This window comes from Pinus tabuliformis, chromosome 1_2 (genome assembly GCF_031772625.1).
Source record: "Pinus tabuliformis cultivar Carrire ecotype Pingquan chromosome 1_2, CPIR1, whole genome shotgun sequence".
In the NCBI taxonomy this organism is placed as follows: domain Eukaryota; kingdom Viridiplantae; phylum Streptophyta; class Pinopsida; order Pinales; family Pinaceae; genus Pinus; species Pinus tabuliformis.
The window spans coordinates 740,873,380-740,894,681 of NC_142298.1; the positions used below are offsets into that span (position 1 = coordinate 740,873,380).

The 21,302-nt window shown below is 39.5% G+C and overlaps 1 protein-coding gene across 4 annotated transcripts in view; it reads left to right on the forward strand.

The window, feature by feature from the left end:
• Positions 1-21,302, forward strand: part of IVD (isovaleryl-CoA-dehydrogenase) — a 262,374-nt gene that overhangs the window by 34,558 nt on the left and 206,514 nt on the right. The window contains exon 1 of one of the 4 annotated variants that reach the window (XM_089395881.1): positions 8,398-8,620. The exons of the other annotated variants lie outside the window; for them this stretch is intronic. Within the exon in view, the coding sequence (XP_089252007.1) occupies positions 8,573-8,620 (48 nt within the window). The 5' untranslated portion in view covers positions 8,398-8,572. Of the gene's footprint in view, positions 1-8,397; positions 8,621-21,302 lie in introns of those variants that run through there. 4 annotated transcript variants of the gene reach the window in all.

A 21,302-nucleotide genomic window follows, 5' to 3' on the forward strand; every position in this document is an offset into this window, starting at 1 on the left:
GCTGGTGTATCGAAACCCGGGGACTCTTCATTAGGGTTTCCGAATATTTTATGCCCCTCTAATGGATCCTCGGAGTAGTCCACGAGGTCCGTAAACCCGATGTCTTCCATCCCGGTCAAACCGCCGATAACCGTCTCCGGGAGCTGAACAAACCCTATTACCGTAGACTGCTTCTGTGCTGGCCGATCAGATGAGGCAGCCTATGATCCTGCGGTTCCTGCAGCTAGGCTAGCCTTGACCTTCGCGGACGCGGCGCGCGATCCCCATCAGAGGCTCCTCCTTCGGTTCGCTTTGTCACCCATTTGATATTAATACACATTAATATTTCGGTTTTCCTAAGTTTAGACTTAGTAACTCCATTAAAAATATTAATTATTTTAATATCTCTCCATCCGGATGGAATTTCCCCAAACGATTTCTGGGTCTTGGAGATCTTATGTGCCTTAGCCTCTCCACCATTTTTCATGGCTAGAGCACATACGATGCTACCACAAATCAACAGATGGGAGAAGAAGACTACGGGCAACATAAGGGGTGAGGAAGGCCGCAGATGGGGAATGGAGCTGCAAGTTGTAGGTCCGGACAACACGCAGGAGGCGAAAAGGGACAATGTTTGGAGATTGCAGGCTTGGGTTTGAAGGAGCTGCAATTTTGATGGGGTTTCGAGGATGAGGAACAACAAATTCGAAAATTATAGCAAACAATGGGAAAACCTCGGGCAACAGATGAAGGTTGGAGTAATGGAGGGATAAGGGGTTTCCAAAAAGAATTCAAAATTTTGCAGCTAATCGAAAACCCAGTCAACAGATCGAAAAAACTCAGTCTACAGATAAATGGTAGGCAGAAAACCCTTTAAAACATTTCTAGGAATTTTGGTTAAAACGTTGAATCCTTTTGTTTCAGATTTATCCTTGAAACCCTCATGAAAATTTCCAGATCTAAGAATTTTACAACCCTTGAACTGCAAAAATTTGAATAATATCTCTGAAGGCAAAATTATGTTGATAAACCCCCAGAGATTTAGATCTTACCTTCTAGGGCATAGATCTGGACTCTACACAAATTTCTTCCTTAGGTCTGTAGCTGCATGACAACAAGAAAACACCCAAACGATATATACAATGACAAAAATTAAAACCAGAAAAACCCATGTTAGAAAAATAATTACAAAATTTACAAACTGCAGGCTCTAATCAGCAAGATCTACCATTATGCTACACTTAAATTAAAAGATTTTTAAATTTTAAAGGTGCTAACTCAGAACCCTTCGTGCATCACCAACAAAAATCTTATGATAAGCTAAAGCTAATTTAGTTGGGCTCTTCAGGAAACACAGATCGAGAGTTGGCTGGTCCAACTGAAAACTTCCCCTAACGCCCGAAGATCTAAAATCAAGATTTCCCTGCAAAACTCAATCCAACCATTAAAAATAGAGCGAGAAAATAATAATAAAATTTAGACAAATAGAGATACCTATTATTATGTTCAAAATTTAGATTATTATTTAAACCCCAACGACTGAGCAAGATACTTGTACTCAAATCACTCTTTAGAAGTTATCATCAATGGCTTTAGAAAAAATTATGCATGAAAACAACACATCTTACAATATTCTCACAAGAGTAACACCAACAGAACTTAACCCCAAAGTCTTTATTTATTATATAGAAAAAGATTACACGAGCTTCTTGCTAAGCACATGACTCAAAGGTCGGATGTATCGACTGACAAATGACCTCCTATTCAATGATAAATCCTTCAATGGTTAGTTTGAGTGATTTGCGTCAAAGAAATCTCGATCGTTAATGAAGATTAAAATTTCTTTTAATCTCATCCGTCGAAATATTTAAATATTTGCTGAAATTCAAACTTTTTAATTAAATGCATTTTAATTAACTCAAAGATAGAATTTTTGATTTAAATTCCCCAAAAATTTGACTTTGACTTAATCCCCGGTGATCAAAGGTTTAAAATTTAGCAAAATAATTAATTTACCTTACTCCCGGGACCTTTTAAAATTTAATTTTTTAGGAGCGACGAATTTTTCCTTTAGAAAATTTAAATTTACCTAGGACCTAGAATTATTTAAATTTCTGGCTCAGGATTTTAATTATTTTTTCGCCAGAAAATTTAATTAATTAACCTGTGAGGGGATAAATTATTTTTCCAAGTCTCAAGACACTTTAAATCATGATTTTCATATTTTTTACATTATAAGGGGGAAAACCCATTTGTAATAGATTCTCACAGACCACCCATTTCTGCGACACAAATATAATCCAGTAGACCAAGCAATTTGTAATAAAATAACTTAACCAAATAGTTAGGATTATTCCCAAATCACTTTTACATAGACTCGATCTAGAACACTAGGACTCGCTTAAAATCCTAGTGACAAAATCCATTCCAACTTTGGGGTAAGACTGGAGGGGAAAACTCTTTCGACCATCCGAGAATGGATTGGTGAGACAAAAAACCTCCCAGAATGGAGATCGTCACTAGAAAGATAAGTTTACCTAGGTTGTTACATACATGACAAGCTTTTGCTAGGATTATTTACATCATATACATGCAGAATGGGTTTACATTATAACATGATGATCAGGGTGATGATGATAGATGGACGACACACACACATCGATCAGGCGCTATCCTTTTTGCGAAAAACAAGGTGTACTGCTATGGGTCGTTGACACGTAGTGGTCAACAGAGTCCCTGGGGATGAAATCAAAGTCAAATTTTTGGGGAAATTAACTCAAAAATTCTATTTTTGAGTTAAGTAAAATGCATTTAATTAAAAATTTCGAATTTCCCCTAATATTTAAATAATTTGGCGGATGAGATTAAAAGATATTTTAATCTTCATCAACGTCAAGATTGCTTTAACGAGATCACTCGAACTAGCCGTTGAAGGATTTATCTTTAAATAGGAGGTCATTTTTCAGTCGATACATCCGACCTTTAGGTCGTGTGCTTAGCAAGTGCCAAGAAGTCCTTGTGTAATCTTTTTTCTGGATAATAAAGGTATACTTTGGGGTTAAGTTCTACTGGTGTTACTCTTTATGGGAATACTGTAAGATGTGTTGTTTTTATGCATAATTTTTTTTAAAGCCATTGATGATAGCTTCTAAAGAGTGATTTGAGTACAGGTATCTTGCTTAGTTGTTGGGGTTTAAATAATAAGCTAAATTTTGAACGTAATAGCAGGTATCTCTATTTGTTTGAATTGTATTATTATTTTCTCGCCCTCTTTTTAATGGCTGAATCGAGTTTTGCAGGGAAATCTTGATTTTAGATCCTCGGGCGTTAGGGGAAGTTTTTAGTAGGACCAACCAAATCTCGATCTGTGTTTCCTGAAGAGCCCAACTAAATTAGCTCCGAGCTTATCATAAGATTTTTGTTGGTGATGCATGAAGCGTTTCGAGTTAGCACCTTTAATTTTTTATTTTTATTTTTAATTTATGTGCAGCATAATGGTAGATTTGGCTGATTAGAGCCTGCAGTTTGTAAACTTTGTAATTATTTTTCTAACATGGATTTTTTTGGATTTTAGTTTTTATCATTGTATATATCGTTTGGGCATTTTCTTGTTGTCGTGCAGCTACAGATCTGAAGAAGAAATTTGTGTAGAGTCTAGATCTAGGCCTTAGAGGGTAAGATCTGGATCTCTGAGGGTTTATCAACATAATTTTGCAGGGATATTATTCAAATTTTTGCAGTCCAAGGGTTGTAAAATTCTTAGATCTGGAAATTTTCATGAGGGTTTCAGGGATAAATCTGAAGCAAAAGGATTCAACATTTTAATCAGAATTTCTGGAAATGTTTTAAAGGGTTTTCTAGCTACCATTTATTTGTAGACTGAGTTTTTCCGATATGCTGACTAGGTTTTCGATTAGCTACAAAATTTTGATTTTTTTTAGAAAACCCTTATCCCTCCATTACTCCAACCTTCATCTGTTGCTTGAGGTTTTCCCATTGTCTGCTGTAATTTTCGAATCTGTTGTTCCTCATCCTCGAAACCCCATCAAAATCGCAGCTCCTTCAAAACCCAAGCCAACAATCTCCAAACATTGCCCCTTTTCTCCTCCTGCATGTTGTCCGGACCTGCAACCCACAACTCCATTCCCCATTTGCGGCCTTCCTCATCCCTTCTTCTGCCCGTAGTCTTCTTCTCCCATCCACGGCTTCTCACTTTTTGCTGCTATACTCCTCGCCCTCCTTTCTGCTACGTGATCCCTTACTGCTCGAGCATCCTTCTACGTGGTTGCCTCATCCTCTTCTCCATCTCCCTACGCTGCTTGCGTCCCTTTCCTTCTCCTTCGCGTCCTCACAAACCTTTGTTTCCATCTCCTCGATCCACAGTGTATACCTGCAAACATCTGATCCACATTCTTTCTTCCCTCTCGACTGCATACTCGTGCTCCCTTGCTGCCGCCGTTGCTTCTCTTTGAACCTGCAAAGACCAAAAACAATTCGATTTTTTTTTTCATTTGTATTGTGTATGCGTTAGGTTAGGTTAAAGTTTTACTTTATTTTTATTTTTATTTATGCTAGGTTAGTTTAGTTAGATTTTTCGATTTGTTTTTTATTTTTATTTTTTGTTTTATATTTTTTCATTTTTATTTTTTTATGACTTTGTTTTTTAATTTTTGTTTTTTTTTTCATTAAAAAATTATTTAAAAATCTAAAACGTCTAATTTTTTTTCATTTTTGTGACTTAGAATGGCTAAGTAATTAAATCAAAAGAGGAACCAAAGCTTTTACATTTAAGAGATTTTTATTTTTATGTGGTCTTAGCTTTTACATTTAAGAAATTTTTATTTTTATGTGGCCTACGACCCATAAAAATTTAAATTTGACTAAGGTCTTTTGATTTGATTTTTAGTCACATTAAAAATTTGATTTCTTCATTTACCACATTAAATTAATTGCCTAAGGAATAATTAAATTGTTAATCTAAAGTTCCTTGGTGTCCTTTCGTGGTAGTGATTTCTCTATTGTCAAGTGCGATTAATGTTTTAAAATCATTGACTATTGGAGAATGATAAATTATTCTAGATCTGGGTTATTAATGAAAATCATTTTAAATTTGGAATCATTGCTTAGCATTTAAATTTCATAATTCTTCACAGGATTTAATTGCTAGAAACTCTTGCATGATAAAGTTTTGGGCGTTGACATTTAATTGTTCATGATCATCGCTTTGCCACATTTATAAATTGCTCGGGATAACTTGTTTCTGTTTAGTCTATGGTTAATTGAATACAAAGGCACTGGTCTAAAATCATTTCTTTCTTGTGATTGTGTCTTATTTGTATTAATTGTTTAATCTATCCATCTTAGTTGACCAAGACTTGTTTTAAATTCATCAAGTTGTCCATCTTTAAGTCTCCTAGAGCTTGTGTTTCATAGGCCATTCTCATTCATTCACCTTAGGGACTACCCCCCTTGACTTGTCTAGGAGAGAGTCTAAACGGAGTGAGTAAGGATTAGAGTGACAACCCTTACTCTGAGCGTTGTCGTGGTGCCTAGACACTTTGTGCGACAACATTTTTTGGCGCCGTTATCGGGGATATTTTATTCTCAGCGTTTCAATGATATTTCCTCATCATTTTTCTCATTTATCATCTCTCATTCGAGCCAACAAAGCCAACACTTCTTGGCATTGCCACCAAAGACCAATTTATTAGGCCTTGGCTTTACGACATTTCATCTCATTTTTCTGGCGTCATTTCGTCTCTTCATTTCTCACCATCCTAACTCTCATCATCTCTCTCATCTAATCCTTTCATCTTCACTTTCTGCACCTGGACATTTTGGTTGGTTTCTTGTTTGGGTGGTGATTCCACTTATTCATTAATTTAATCCCAGACAAGGAGCCCTCCCTGAATATCCATTTGCCTCCATCCACTAACTTTTCGGTTTCGCCTTTGGAAACTTTGTGAGAGATTCATGCTCAAGTGGTGCCTCCACTTCTTCCATTTCTTACAATAATTTCTACTAGAAGCTCGCTTCTTGTAGATGTTCTGATTTTCTTGAGTAGGGATCTCTCTCTCTGATATCCGTTTGGCCCATCTTTTTCTCGTTAAGCAGGGCATCATGGATTTCGATTTGTTTTCTCCTTGTGATTTTACTAACATTCAAGGAGCTCTGCATAGTTATTCTTATGTTTTGAGTGAAACCATCAATGAATTTCCTCCTTTTCAAGGTAACAATGCTTTTACTATCGAAACTCACCTTCAGAATGTTAGCCTCTGTATAAGCAAGTGTTGTCCATATTCTAAATATGAAGATGTGAAGATGAAGATTTTCATTCTCACCTTATCTGGAGATGCTTTAGATTGGTTTATTAAGTTCCCCGATAAGATTTTTGATTCTCTACAATCAATCATTGATGCCTTTGAAGATAGATATGGAGATAAAGAAAAGGTCAAAGCGAAAGCTGAAGTAAAGGATACTATAGAAGTTGAAAATAATTTCAAGGAGTTAATTCAAATGGTTAAAGACATACAGTTAAATCAGGCTCAAGTAATCAAGAATGCAAAAGTAAATCTGGCTCAAGTAATCAAGAATGCAAAAGTAAATCTGGCTCAACTTGTTAAAGATATGGAACTTAATCAAGCAAGATTAACAACTGATCGTGCCAGGGAAATTAATTTTATGCAAAGAAAGTTATTAGCCCTAGAGGAAAAGATGACGATCATGGAATTCATTCATTCATATTGCCATGGAAGCAAGTTATCAAGAAGAAATAAGTTCAATTCAGAACAGAATGTCAACTATGGATGAAGAAATGACCATGATGAGATTTGATTATAATAATTAGTTAGCTACCATGCAAGAAAATCATAAGAAAGAGATAAACTATATGCAAAAATGCTTCATGGGCATGAAAGCAAAGAATGATAAAATTATAAAGGACATGGAAGTCAGTCAAATATCTCTTCAGAGTAGATTATTGGCCATAGAGGAAAAGAAGGTACTGCATGTCATAAATACAGAGGGAATAGATATCATCAAAAATAGATTAAAAATAATGGAAGTTAATCATTCTAATAAGACATCCATTATTTAGAAACTAATAAAGGTTATGCAAGCTAATCATGCCACTTTGCAAGAAAGATTCGTGAGAACTGAACTCAATCAAGCGAAGTTAATAGTAAGACATGCTAGAGAAATGAGTTCATTACATAAGAGGCTGGAAGAGAGGAAATCACAGGTTCCGTCTTGTTGTGAATATCCCGAGAGAGAGGCTAACTCCATTAACAAATATTTAACTAAGAATGACATGATCAAAGAAGAAATTAAAAAAAGTCAAGTTATAACTCATGACACTTGTGAGACTGATCCATCATTCTTGACAAAGCACATGCAGAATGAAGAAAGACATGTCATGCATATCTTACATACTTCATGTGAGAGTTTTCAAGCAAAATGTTCTACATCATCAATTATACAACTTGCCAAAAAGAAACGGCGCAAGAGAAAGAGAATGAGAAAGCGGTTTGATGCATATGATGGCCACGAGCAGCTCGATTTTTGGATAGAAAAAAGTCCTACTGTGTGTAGGATTGGACATGGCAAATTGAGAAACAACCAACAGATTTGCCTGAAAGCAGGAAATGCTCAGTATGCACTATATTGAATGCATCCGATGCCATGGGGCATATTTGTATCGTATTTCTAACTTTATACCCTGTTATTTCACTATTTCATTTTGTAGTTAGATTTGTGTTTTTCATGTTATTAGGATAGTTAATAAATGAAGAGCTTATATCTTTCCTGTGCGTAATGTTATATGACGATTTTTGGATGGACGCTACTTATGTTATATTATGTGTTGTGTGGATGCAGATTCTGGGTTCTCACATTCCTCCGGTGCAGCAATGTGTCCCCAAGTAGAGGCAAATGTTGACCACTACGTGTCAACGACCCATAGCAGTACACCTCGTTTTTTCGCAAAAGGGATAGCACCTGATCGATGTGTCCCATCCGAGAGTGGATCAGTGAGACAAAAAACCTCTCGGAATGGAGATCGTCACTAGAAAGGTAGGTTTACTTAGGTTGTTACATACATGATACAGTTCTACTGAGATTATTTACATCATATACATGCAAAATGGGTTTACATTATAACATGATGATTAGGCTGATGATGATAGCTGGACGACACAAAGACATCGATCAGGCGCCATCCCTTTTGTGAAAAAACGGGGTGTACTGCTATGGGTCGTTGACACGTAGTGGTCAACATAGTCAATACTCTTGCGGCTTTGATGCTTCACTAACCTAAATGAAATGCAAATCCTAAATCCTAGATGTCATGCAAAGATCTTAGTTAGTTTTCATTAAATGCCTAGTCTAAATATAACGTTCCCTTAACTGTTTTGAAGCTAGGCTCCAAGGTAGGTTGCGGAAAGGAGGGCAACAGGGAGCAAGCAGGGGATTGATTAACGATACCTTCTGTTAGGCTTCTATCACTCGGTGCCTTTGGCGTTGCAGAGACTGTGGCTCTGACGACTGCAAGGTCACCGTGTTAACCATCGAAGAGTTGCTAAGCTGCTCAAGCTTGATGAAAAGGGTGGCCCTAAAGGTCTGTCAACCAAACTTATGCTTGGAGGTAAGTTTCTAATGCAAGTTAACTTAGAATGCGATGCAAGGATGGATAGTGATTTTCAGGTTAAGATTCTCTTAATGGTTGAGTACTTTAAGTTATGATGAAATCTTTAATTAAGAAAACAAATACTTGACAATAATATTCAAGAGAAAATCTTAACCATAAAACAAGTGCTAATATGATATCAAGATGTGCCCAACCACAGAAATGACTTGTCAATATGCTCAAGATAGCAACACTATAAGTTAATAGTAACAAATAGAGCACCCTTCTACTCAGCCAAAGATAATGTAGCCAATGTTCCTTAGTTAAATTAGAAAATGCCACTGACCATTCAACTTAAGAGATATTCAATTTAAACAAGAAGATTTATAAATCCCTTAAAGTGCCAATGTAAGGTTATCTTTCAAAAAAATGTATTAGCAATGAAATCAAAACGAGAGTTATACCAAGGCTCTTTAGAATGATGAAAATATTTTAAAGACAAATAATGTAAGCAAGATGGCCAACAATTTTTATGAATCAATGGAAGCACTTAAAGCCACTCAAGTTTTCAGATTTTAAATAACACAAATGAGCAACTTAGGACAGCATCAAGTTTCTTATGCTTAGTGAATAGAGAGGAACAAATGATTTTAAGACAGCAGTTAGTAATTTTTATGTTAAAAAGTCAAAATATTCCAGATTTCTTATTTCTGTCTTTGCTTGGATTAGAGAGAAAACAGAGAAAATATGCTTGTACCACTTATGTATATCAGACCTCTGAAACGCTTATGACAGTCATCAAAGAACTTATGATTAAGTTAAACAAATAATGCCCCATCGTGTTTAATGACTCTTCAATGTATTAGATAAATTATCAACTTGTTTAATGCCACTTAGATATGTATTCAACCACTGTTAGAAAGATTTTAGGCAGTTGTAGAAAACAGTGAGATGATTAAGTTTCAGAGATCAATCATCAAACCCTTGAACCCTTTGGCCTTGGAGGCTCTTGCTCAACTTGTAAACGAAATTCTCCCAAAGATGGTCCACCTGTAAACACAAGTTTGAAACCCAGAAATCTGCAATGCACCAAGATTTGACTCAGAAAATTCGATGACTTTTCAAACAGTGACAGAAAGATGCAACGTGGGATAGGAAAAGGGTGATTAGGAGCCAAAGCTGGGCAGAGGAGGGATGCTGTGAGGTTTTGAGCAATGTGAAAAAGTCGAAGTCGGGATTAAATCGGCAAGGGTCCAGAAGTTGAAAAAGTCGGGAGTTTTTTGAAAAAGTCGGCAAAATTAAAAAAATACAAAAATATTCATTTTTTTAAAAAATCTAGACTTTTTCAATAAAATCCCGACTTTTAATTTTTTTTTTTTAAAAAATTGTTAAAGAAACTACCCCATTCACGATTTTTTGGAAAAAGTCCCGATTTAATCTCGACTTTTTCAGGTGGGAAAAAATTGGCAAAAAATCGGCTGATTTAATCGGCCAGCCAAAAAAATCTCATTTTGGGGATTTAATCCCGATTTTTCCCGACTTTTTCCACACCGATTGAGGCCTGCCCAGGTTTGCGGCAGAGGCAAGGAGGGCTGCCAAAAGGCAGCCAAGCAGAAGGGAGGGCCAAAAAGTGTCTAGAAGGATAGCAGAGGGGAGATTTGAGGCTGTGGCAGGGATGATTAGAGCTGCACTGAGGGGATGGAAGGCTTAGGGGCCACGGAAGACAAGGCTGAGAGGGTTAGGAGGGCAGGGAAGGCCTTGTGGCCAAGGAAAAGGGTGCCGCAAGGAAAAATAAGGCAGAGGAAAAGGCTGCTGTGGAAGAGACTGTGAGCGGAGGGTTTGGAGAGGGACTTAGGGCCACGGAAGACAGGGATGAAGCCAAAAAGAGCTGCAACCAGGCTTGGAGAGGCTTGCAGCCAAGCCTTGTGGGCTACGCTGGGCCTAGAAGCCCTAGAATGTCTTGAAACCCTCACCAAATTCAGAGAAATACTTCAGATCTTGAAATTTCCTTGCAAATGACCACAAATAACCCCCCTAAGGCTTGGCGATCTCTCTTTGGGCTTGTGCGTTGAGCTTGGAGGGAAAAATAGATGGTGGATCTTGCCTTCCTAGTTCTATCTCCACCTCTAAAAGCCCTTCAAAATTTTTCAAGGTCTGAAACCCTTGAAACCCTTCAAAGATCTTCAGATCTAGCTTAGAGTTCACCTGCAAAAATAAAATTTCAAAAGCCCAAAACCCCAATATATACAAAAAATCAATAACTAGATAATGCAAAAATAGGAATATATTCAGATTGATTTGTAGCATTACTTTCATAGTTGGAGTTCCTTGACTTGTTTGGTGGACAGTAGCTATCTTCACAATCATCGGGAGAGTCTCTCCTTCTTCTTTTGTTTCTCCTTCCATCTCTTCTATCATCTCTTCTTTCATACGACCTGTTGTTGTTGAAGCCACGATTATTGTTGTAGGACCTTGAAGAGTTTCTTCTTGGAACATCTATCTTTTCAGGACAATCTCGAGCATAGTGACCCTTTGGATGACAATTGTAGCATATAACATCCCTATCTTGCCTTCTTGAATCCCTGGAATCTCGATTGGATTGAGGAGCTCTTCTTGATTTAGATGGATTTCCCTCTCCTTTCTTCATGTTCTTCTTCTTCCCTTGAGCAACGAAGGCAGTGGGCTCTCCTTCATTTGTCCTTTGAATTCTTCCTCTAGATATCATTAGTCTTTCCTCTTGATTGCATAAAGCAAGTAGCTCATCAAAAGAAGGGATCCTTTCCCTGTTCTGGATAGAAGTAATGAACATGTCCCATGAAGAAGAAGGATATAAGGGCAGTCATCACCAATTCCCTGTCAAGTATAATTTCTTGAGCAGTCCGAAGTTGATCCCTGATCTCAGTGATTCTTATGAAGAAGGATTGCACAGTTTCTCCCTGATGCAACTTAGACTCCTTGAGTTGATTTTTCAATTCCATTATATGGCTCAAATTGTTCACGTCATACCTGCCAACAATCTTATCTTGCATTTCTTTGGAAGTCTTCAAGGATGAAATATAAACAAGTAAATGATCTCTTAAAGAATCAATAGTGATCTTCATAGCTTTAATCTCACCTTTCTTATACGTGAATTTGATAGCTTGAGAAGCATTTTCTAGTGGCGGTGAAATCTTTCCTTCCACGTACTCCAAGACATCATACTCATCTAAAGGTGAGATTGATCCTGGCCTTCCATACTGCAAATCCAGATGAGTTAGCTAGCTTTTTGTTATCCTTGAAATAAGAGATAGACATTTTTACCAGAAGATTTTCCGTTTTCAATCAATTGCTTAGAAGATGGATGCTCTTGCTCTATGTCTCTTGGGCTTGTCTTCATCTCGACTCTAATGCCATGTTATTTTTTCATCAATTATTCTATGCTGCAACTATTACTCCAACAATATCCAATAACATCCAATTTAACAATTTCCACTTCTTCTATTTAACCAATAATAGTAGAGCAATAGTAGATAGAACAATTATTCAAATGCACAATTAAAGACATCCAAGAGACAAGAGACACAATATTTGGTCAATGACCAGGGAAAAACCCGAGTAGGGGGAAAACCCTTGCAAATTTTCTTCTATTAGATTGTCTTCAAATGTTCAACAGAGAGAGTACATCATCTAAGAGTCAAAGTCAAATTTTGACTAGCCAATATCCAATAGCCAAATATGCCAAACAACTATCCAAATTAGAGACAAAGGAGAGAGATGAAGTCAACAATTGTCAAATCTGATCGTTCTGCAAATCTGTCCCGGTAAACAACAGTGAACAACAACAAAGACAACCCTAACTAGTCAATGGTTAAGGGTCAAAACAATCCTCTAGCAACTTGGTCAAAGGCAGTCAAACTTGACCTCAAAAGCTGGTCAAAGTCCCCTCAAAACTGTTAGTCAACTTGGTCAAAGTCTGCACTTCTTGCTGCAGTCAAACCTGCGGTCAGCCCTGAGGTCAATGCTGGTCAACTAGCCCAGATTTCCTCGATATTGTGCCCTCCATGCGGCCTAAAGAAACAGAAAAATTCCACCCAAAAATGTAGTCAAAGGAGGTCAAATACACCCAAGTCAACACAGGTCAATGCCCTGCGATAAGTCTGAAATTCAGCCAATCTGTAACAGCCACCTGTCCATTTGCCCGTGTGAGAGATTCCTTCCAATTCTGAACTATACGAACTAATAGAATGAGGAGAGAGAAGATATGTTGTGAGTTGATGAAGTGCCAAATGAGGACTCATCTTGTATTTATATGCAACTTGAGGGGTGTCATCCTGTCCATGAGATGTGTCATTTGACCCAAGGCCGACCTTGACAGTTTTGTATTTGTGGGCTTGGCCTAAAAAATCCACTTTTCTTTATCCGAATCAAGTGCTTCAAAATTCAATTTTGGTCCTCTCGAAATGAGGAATTCAATGCAATGATTATCTCCATCAAATGAGCTCTCCAGAGTGGAATTTGGCCCTAGTTGCACAATTTAACACTTTCTAGGGCATCTTTGAAGTCTACTTGTTGGTTTTGAAAGCATGAAGATAGTTGGAGACATCATCAAGAAGGAGGACTCTTGGTTGACAAGTTAGTGTTAGACTATTTTCTATATCTCAATCCACAGATCATATGGCTACATTTTGCAAGGAAAGCAACAAGTTCGTTGGATCAACAAACTTCCTAGCTTGGAAAAAAACGATTGGCTTGGCACTCACAAAGAATGAAGTCATGGAGTATGTCCTTGGAGATGTAGTTGAACCAAGCAAAGAGAAGACACAAGAGTTAGCAAAGTACCAGAAGGGAGAAGTAAGAGCTCAAAGAATCATTGTGGAATTGATAAAAGATCATCTTGTTTCCTTTATTGCTGATCTGAAGACATCCAAGGCCATGTATGATAAGTTGGTAAAGTTGTACTCTATAAGTACACAAGGTCAAAAGATTTCCTTGAGGAATCAACTATATAGAATAAGGAAATCAAAGGATGAAGACATGGCCACCTATCTAATGAAGATCTCACAAATAAGAGACCAGTTGCAAGGGCTTGGGGAGACTGTTACAGACTCTGAGATGACTATCTGTGTATTAAATGCTTTGCCACCTGATTGGAGTAGTTTTGCAACAAGCATCTACTCAAAGAAAGATACTACACCCTTCGATGAATTATGGGCTCAATGTATCTTGGAAGAATCTAGAATCAAGGCAAAGGATGATACTGAATCAAATGAAAGATCTCAAGCAATAACTAAGAAGGTGAGGAGAGGAAAGTTTGGAAAGTCCAAGAAGAAGACAAACATGTCGAAAATCAAATGCTTTGGATGTAATGAGTATGGACACTTTAAAAGGGATTGTCCAAACAATAAAGTAAACAACAAACGAAAGGAAAGAAGTGAAACTCACATAGATGAGGAAAGGGGAGAACTTGAGAAGAAGCTGAAGGGAGAAGATCCCAAGGATCTTTATTATTGAAGGAAGTCTCATCTCTGTCAGGCTTTGTATGAATTTTTGTATTTCTTTTATTAAGTAGAAAGTAGAAGAGTCTCGGCTTTGTAAAAAGCATGGCATCATAGATAGAAGCACATGATAGTAGAAAGATTAGAATCTACTTATTTAATTTGCTTTGGGAAAGATCATCTAGTTTAAAGAGAATGAGAAGTTTGGAACCATATTGCATATTATAGTTCATCCAAGCATTTTCTAACATCATGTTAGAGGTAGTCATTTTGCAAAGAAGGATCATCAAAGATCCTATAAGAATCATCATTATGGAAGATTCTTGAAGCAACATTATGGCTGGTAATATTCCATCTAGTGTGGAAGCAATACTCTTGAAGGAATGTAGATGGTCAAAGTTGCATTATGAAAGGCATAATGAAGGTCTCGGCTTGGGAAAAGAAACCCATCTTCATCTGGTACAAGAAGCAAGAAGGGATGGCTGGATGACTGTATGAAAATAAAAGGTATGCATAATGTAAGTAACTCTTCTCTAGGAAGAGTTAGTTATGTCAATGTGCTCGGTAAGTATTCCATATGGTTGAAAAGAGAAATTTGACATAATGTGAAATGGATGGAGATCAAGACTCTCTCACTAGATTGCATGGCGTAAATATAACAATGTTGATCAACATCAAGTATAGTCTCCAGAAGAAAGAAAGGGAGTTAACAATGACAACTCCAAGGAAGATATTATAGCTTGGTAATCAAGCTCGATCCATGGGCACTTTGATTAAAATGATTGCATGGAGAAAGATTCATATGGAGATGGATCATGCGAAAGGATGTTGATCTCAAAGAACTCAAGTAAGATGATGCTTTGATGAGAAGGGCCATCATGACAAGGTAAGTCTGATATTTAATATTTTGATATTGGTTATCTGGTTAACATATTGTTTTGCTACCTGGTAGGATATTGCAAGAATGCATGATGACAGTTGAGGCAAGTTCAACTGTGGGTGCTGAACTCAATTCAACAAACATATGAATTGAGTATATGGTTTTGGCAATTAAGAAGTCAAGGTGTTCACATCATCACCTTGGGATTGAAAGGTAGCAGTGAAAGAAGATAACCTGATGTTCATCAACAAAGATCACTTTCATGTTTAAGAGGGAGCTATGACTAGCTTGAAGTTTGATAAGGCTCAATATAATGTCTTCAATGATGTCGACTAGAGGAAAGTGATATGCAAGATTGATGGCCTGAACCCTTTCAGATGATTGAAGGAAGAAGATGTTGAAATTTCTAAGTCTGACACGTTAGAAATTCCTACTGCATTATCTGGTTTATTTCACCTACTTGTTTATTCCATTAACAAGTTATTTATACATATAAATACTGAAAATAAACACAAATGCAGCCTTAACTCATATACAGATCAGCAACTGAAATACTAGACAAACACACAAGGGACACCGTTATTTTTGGACAATCGTCCCCGGAAAAACCCAATGCGGGAAAACCGGTGCAACAGTTCTGAGGGTTTTATTATTATGCAGATTTCTTGAGTACAACTAGGGTGCCGAACTGGCTCACCCAACAGAGATTTTTACATGACAGTAATACCTCTTCTCGGAGACAAATATTCAATAAGTCTGCCCCACGAAAATCCTTCGGGTGCTTCTCCAAGGCTCTGTGTCAGCCCTGCTAGCCTTAGTGTAGCCCTAGAACCCTCTGCATCAGCGTTATGCCCCTCTGCGTCAGCTCTATGGCCTTTTGCGTCACCCACGCAGGCCCCTCAGCCTCTGCGCAGTCTCTAGCTGCCTCTGCGTGGCTCTTGCTGCCTCTGCGTGGCTCTTGCTGCCTCTGCCTCTACATCAGGCTCTTCAGTCACCGCGTTGACCCTCTGGCACCATCTTTGCCTCTTTGCTATGTACTCATTGCCCCTCGCTGCAACAGATCACTTGTTTGAATTTTTTCAGCAAACCCCGCTCCAGAAAACCGAACTCACTGATCAATTTTGGTGTATTTCCAACTGACCCTCAAGCCTCCTCTTATATTTTTCCTGTTGAGTCTTCAACAACCGAAATTAAGTCCCTAATCAATGGCTAAGATTAGATTTGGCTTGATCCATGTCATTTAGAACATTCTCACCCAGTTTTATATTAATACCCATTAATATTTTAATTTTCCTAAGTTTGGACTTTCTAACTTCATTAAAAATATTAATTATTTTAATATCTCTCCAACCGGGTGGAATTTCCCCAAACCATTTCTGGGTCTTGGAGATCTTGCCTCTCCACCAATTTTCATGGCTAGAGCACATCTGATGCTACCATAAATCAACACCCTCTTGGCGAGGAATGTTCTCTAGTAATGCTCCACCACTGAACATCACATTGATCCTTTCGCACCGATACCTGTGCTAATGCTTGGCCTGCTGCCCAACATCCACTGCACTGTTGCTTCTTGTACTGTTGCCCATGGCTCTGCCACTGCCACTGCTACATCTGTATTGCATCTCCCTCTGCATCCGTGCTGCTGCTGGTCCTTCCTCCCAACACTACATCTGCACTGCAACTCTCTCTCAAATGCTGCCCATAGCACTGCCACTGCTAATTGTTGCATCTGCAATTCAGTTACTGAGAAGTAAGTACCTGATCTACCCAACTATTGACATCCTTGTCAGTCTGGAAGCCCCCTGATGCTGAAGCTACCTCTACTGCTATCCTGTGCTCCCTCTATTGCCTATGCGTTGCTGCAACCACCTTTTTGCCTCTCGCACTGCTGCAACCACCTTTTTGCCTCTCGCACTGCTGCAAACACCTCTGTGCCTCTTGCATTGTTGCAAACACCTCTGTGCCTCTCGCAACCCTCACCGCGCTGCTACAGACCTTCGCACTCTAGCATTGCCTTGTCGTTCCGTCACATCTTGCTTCTACCGACATCCGTCATCCTGCTACTGTCATTAAGGGCTCCTGTAGTCGGATATGATCCAAGAGTTTGGGCACCTCAAGGATCCTGCCCCTCATCTTCTGTAGTCCTCCTGACCACAACTCGATGTCTCCCCACCTCTTCTCTAGAGGTGCATGAGCACTGATGGCACAGTCGAACTTCTTTCTCTGCCTTAGCAGGAGCTGCCTTGGAGTCAGAAGCCTCTCCCTTATTGTTCTTCCTGGGACACTGGTTTGCATAATGACCCAAACCCCCACAATGGAAGCACTTCACCTTGGAGATGTCCTTCTTCTTCCTCTTCCCTTGCTGTCCCGCAGATTCCAGAGCTAGATCCTCCTCCTCTTTCTTGATTCGACCTTGGTCAACCGTCTGATTTCTTCTTGGCGAAGAGTTGCCCACATTTCTTCCCATCCTAGAAGAGTAACTCTACCCAAAATGCCTTGGACAAATGTCTCCCACTCCTGGAGACTGCATTGAGGGCAGTCCTCACCATGAACTCCTGATTGGCGTGGCCCCTATGGAAGTATGTTGGTCCCGAATCTCCGGCAATTTGAGGAGGTATAGATCTATCTGCTTCCCCCTTTGCATCTGATACAACCGCAACTGATTCTCTAATAGCATCTTCCGCTGCACGGAAGTCCGTGATACAATGTTGTCAAAGTATCCCACATCTCCTTTGTTGTGTTCTTTTTGGCAATGACATGATCCTTGACCCCATCAAGGATTATGCACTTTGCCTTTGCCATTGCATCCTCATATTTCTCATTATCAGCTGGGTCTACTGGGATAACCACGGTTCTCAAGGCGAAGCCCTTGATGCGATGTCTATCCAGCACTAACAGGATCCTGGCCTTCTACATGACAAAGTTGAAAGCCCTGTCCAACCTGTCTTGATCCCTCAGTCCGTTCACTGCGATCTTCGCTCCTTCTTCTAGACTCCTCTGAGATTGGACTTCCCTCTTGGAAATATCCCTCTAAGTCCTGATTTCCTTGCTAGAAATCTTCCCGCCAACTATCGATTCGCTCCTCTCCAATCCTCTTTGCAACTGCAACTTAGATCTGGATTTCTTGGCTAGAAATCCGTTAAGGCAACGACTCCCTCTACCTTGGTTCTGTCTCGTTAGGTATTTTTCTGCTCCGACAAAAAGAACACCCCACTAGCTTCCCAATCACAATCTGCCCACAGCTCTCTAGGCCCCGACAACTGAAGAAACTGAGCCTTCCATCTCTGTGCAATCCTGGAAAAGGCTGAATCGATCCTCTGGCCAATTTTGTCAAGCCTACTTGGCTGAGTAGGATGACGTGGCTCTTCGTGAGCCTCTTTTGCCTCTCTCTACCTCTGCATTGGCCTTCTCTTTGGCTCGAAATGATGATGCAGGCCCTCTGCATCACTCCTTCTCTGTTGCCTTCTGCTTAGGAGCAACTCTGTCTCTCGGGACAGCTGCTACTGCTGCAAATTTCTGATATTGCTAGTGCCTTCAGTCCTCCTGTGATCTGCAATCCTCTGATACCATGTTGAAATTTCTAAATCTGACACATCAGAAATTCCTACTGCATTATCTGGTTTATTTCACCTACTTGTTTATTCCATTAACAAGTTATTTATACATATAAATACTGAAAATAAACACAAATGCAGCCTTAACTCATATACAGATCAACAATTGAAATACTAGACAAACACACAAGGGACACTGTTATTTTTGGACAATCGTCCCCGGAAAAACTCAATGTGGGAAAACCGGTGCAACAGTTCTGAGGGTTTTATTATTATGCATATTTCTTGAGTACAACTAGTGTGCCAAACTGGCTCACCCAACAGATTTTTACACGGCAGTAATACCTCTTCTCGGAGACATATATTCAGCAAGTCTGCCCCATGAAAATCCTTCCGACGCTTCTCCAAGGCTCTACGTCAACCCTGCTAGCCTCAACGTCGCTGTAGAACCCTCTGCGTCAGCCTTCTGCCTCTCTGCGTCAACTCTTTGGCCTTTTGCATCACCCACGCAGGTCCCTCAGCCTCTGCGTAGTCTCTAGCTGCCTTTGCATGGCTCCTGCTGTGTTTGTGTAGCTTTGGATGCCTTTGCATCAGCCTCTTTAGTCACTGCGCTGACCCTATGGCACTATCTCTGCCTCTCTGCTATGTACTCACTGCCCCTTGCTGCAACAAATCACTTGTTCGAATTTTCTCAGCGAACCCCGCTCTAGAAAATCGAACTGACTGATCAATCTTGGTGTATCTCCAACTGACCCTCAAGCCTCCTCTTATACTTTTCCTGTTGAGTCTTCAACGACCAAGATTAAGTCCCTAATCAACGCCTAAGATTAGATTTTGTTAAAATTGGCAACTAGGGCCAAACTCCATGTGGGTCATCTTATTAATGGCAACTGATATTTTTCTTGGATCCCTCTCATCGAGAGGTGTGGGATTGATCTAAAGATCATCCGATTCCGATAAGTATTCATGGAGATATGAATTTATTTGTGTTATGGGACAATTCGTCAAGGTCGGCCAGCAACCAAATAAACCCCACTTGTGCTCCAAGTTTTAGTATAAATAAAGGAGGACTTCAAGTCATTTAGATATAATCTTCTTGGTGATCTCTTCATCTCCACTTGTCTTTGGGTTTTGGTGGGAGGAGAGACCTAAAGAGGATATGCTGCCCTAGAGGATGCCCTATCCTATACGCTGTCATGAAAGTGTCTTCTACGCGGCCCTAAAGGAGGAATCTTGGAGCTGCCCTAGCCACAACAAGGAAGATAGGCTAGTGAGGGTTTGAAGGACGTTGGAGGTAAGCTCCAAGTGCTACTAGGAGAATTCTTCTATAGGTTGTCTAAGGGAAACCTATACTCTGTCTAGAGAAGGTCTCCACTAGCCCTAGCCTTAGTTCAACAAGTGCCACAAGCTATGCCCTAGACGTAGTCAAGGAGGAGGCCAAATATAAGCCCTAACCGCTAACAGAAAGAGTCAAGGAACAACGTGGAAGAGGGTTGCTACAGGAGCTCGAGTTTGGGAGTCTTAAGGCTGAAACTAGGGCTGAAAGGATAGGCTTCTAGGTTGAGTAGAAGATGAGTAAAACGCTGGCTGTTTGGGCACATTTGGAGGAGGCCATATGCTATAGCAACGTTGTGTGGTAGGTCGCAGGCCATACCTCCACAACAAAGAAATAACATGCACTGTTTTGTTGTCATATGCCCTAAGGCAGCAACCTAGTAAGGGAGGAATTCACCTTTAGCAAGCTGTAGTCTTCCAAGGTTTGTTTGGGGCAGCTTGGAGAAGATTAAGGCCACAGGTATGTGCCCTAACCAATCTGACACTAACAGTCAACAACAAGTAAGGTTGGACAAGCATGGATGCTGTTGCATTAGGGATGTTAGATCTATCTTGATGAAGGTTGTCCCATCTTCCATTCTACATAGAAAATAGAGATCCTTAACTATGAACCAATACAGTCCATGATAAGATGTGACAACTAGGTGACCCATGAAGTTTGAATGCATACTAAGACATAGTGATAGTGCAGCAAGATGCATGGGCAACATGATAGCAGCAATGGTACTTGGTGCAACAAGTACATGGTGCTGCAAACACATTGGGACAGCAGCAAGCACAATGCTGCAAACACAATGGGACAGCATGGCAAGCATGGTGCAGTAAGCACATTGGGACAATAGTATGTTAAGCAAGGTACAACAAGCACATGTGCTTGCACATGGTGGCAAGCATGGTGCAACAAGCACATTGGGACAACAAAGGTACATGATGCAGTACGGTGATGGGTATAGTCATGATTGGTAAAGCATGATGAGATGCAGCATAGTAATGATGGGTGCAACATGGTGCAGCATGGTGAGGTGTACCGCATGGACGAGGTGCAACACATGGACGAGATGCAACACAATGATAGGTGAAGGAGTCACCTTGGAGAATCAGTTGAAGCAACATGTTTCAATTGATCTCATGTAGAGATGATCTATTCTCTTATCCAGAAAGTCAAACTGTTGACTTCTGTTGTAAATGTACTCTCCTCTCTGCTGAACTATTGATGAACATAGAAGAAGAATTGATCAAGGGTTTCCCCACATTGGGGTTTGTCCCTGGTTAGCGCCACATCTTGTGTCCTCTTTTTCTTGGCTTGTCTTCTGCGATTTATGTTTATGTTCTATTTGCAGTTTACTTTAATGCTAATGTGATTGCTAATCTGGAAAAGATATTGAGCTAACTGTGAAAATTGAAATAAATTGCTCTAAGCATAGAACGTACCTAAAATTAACAGATTTGGCTTGATC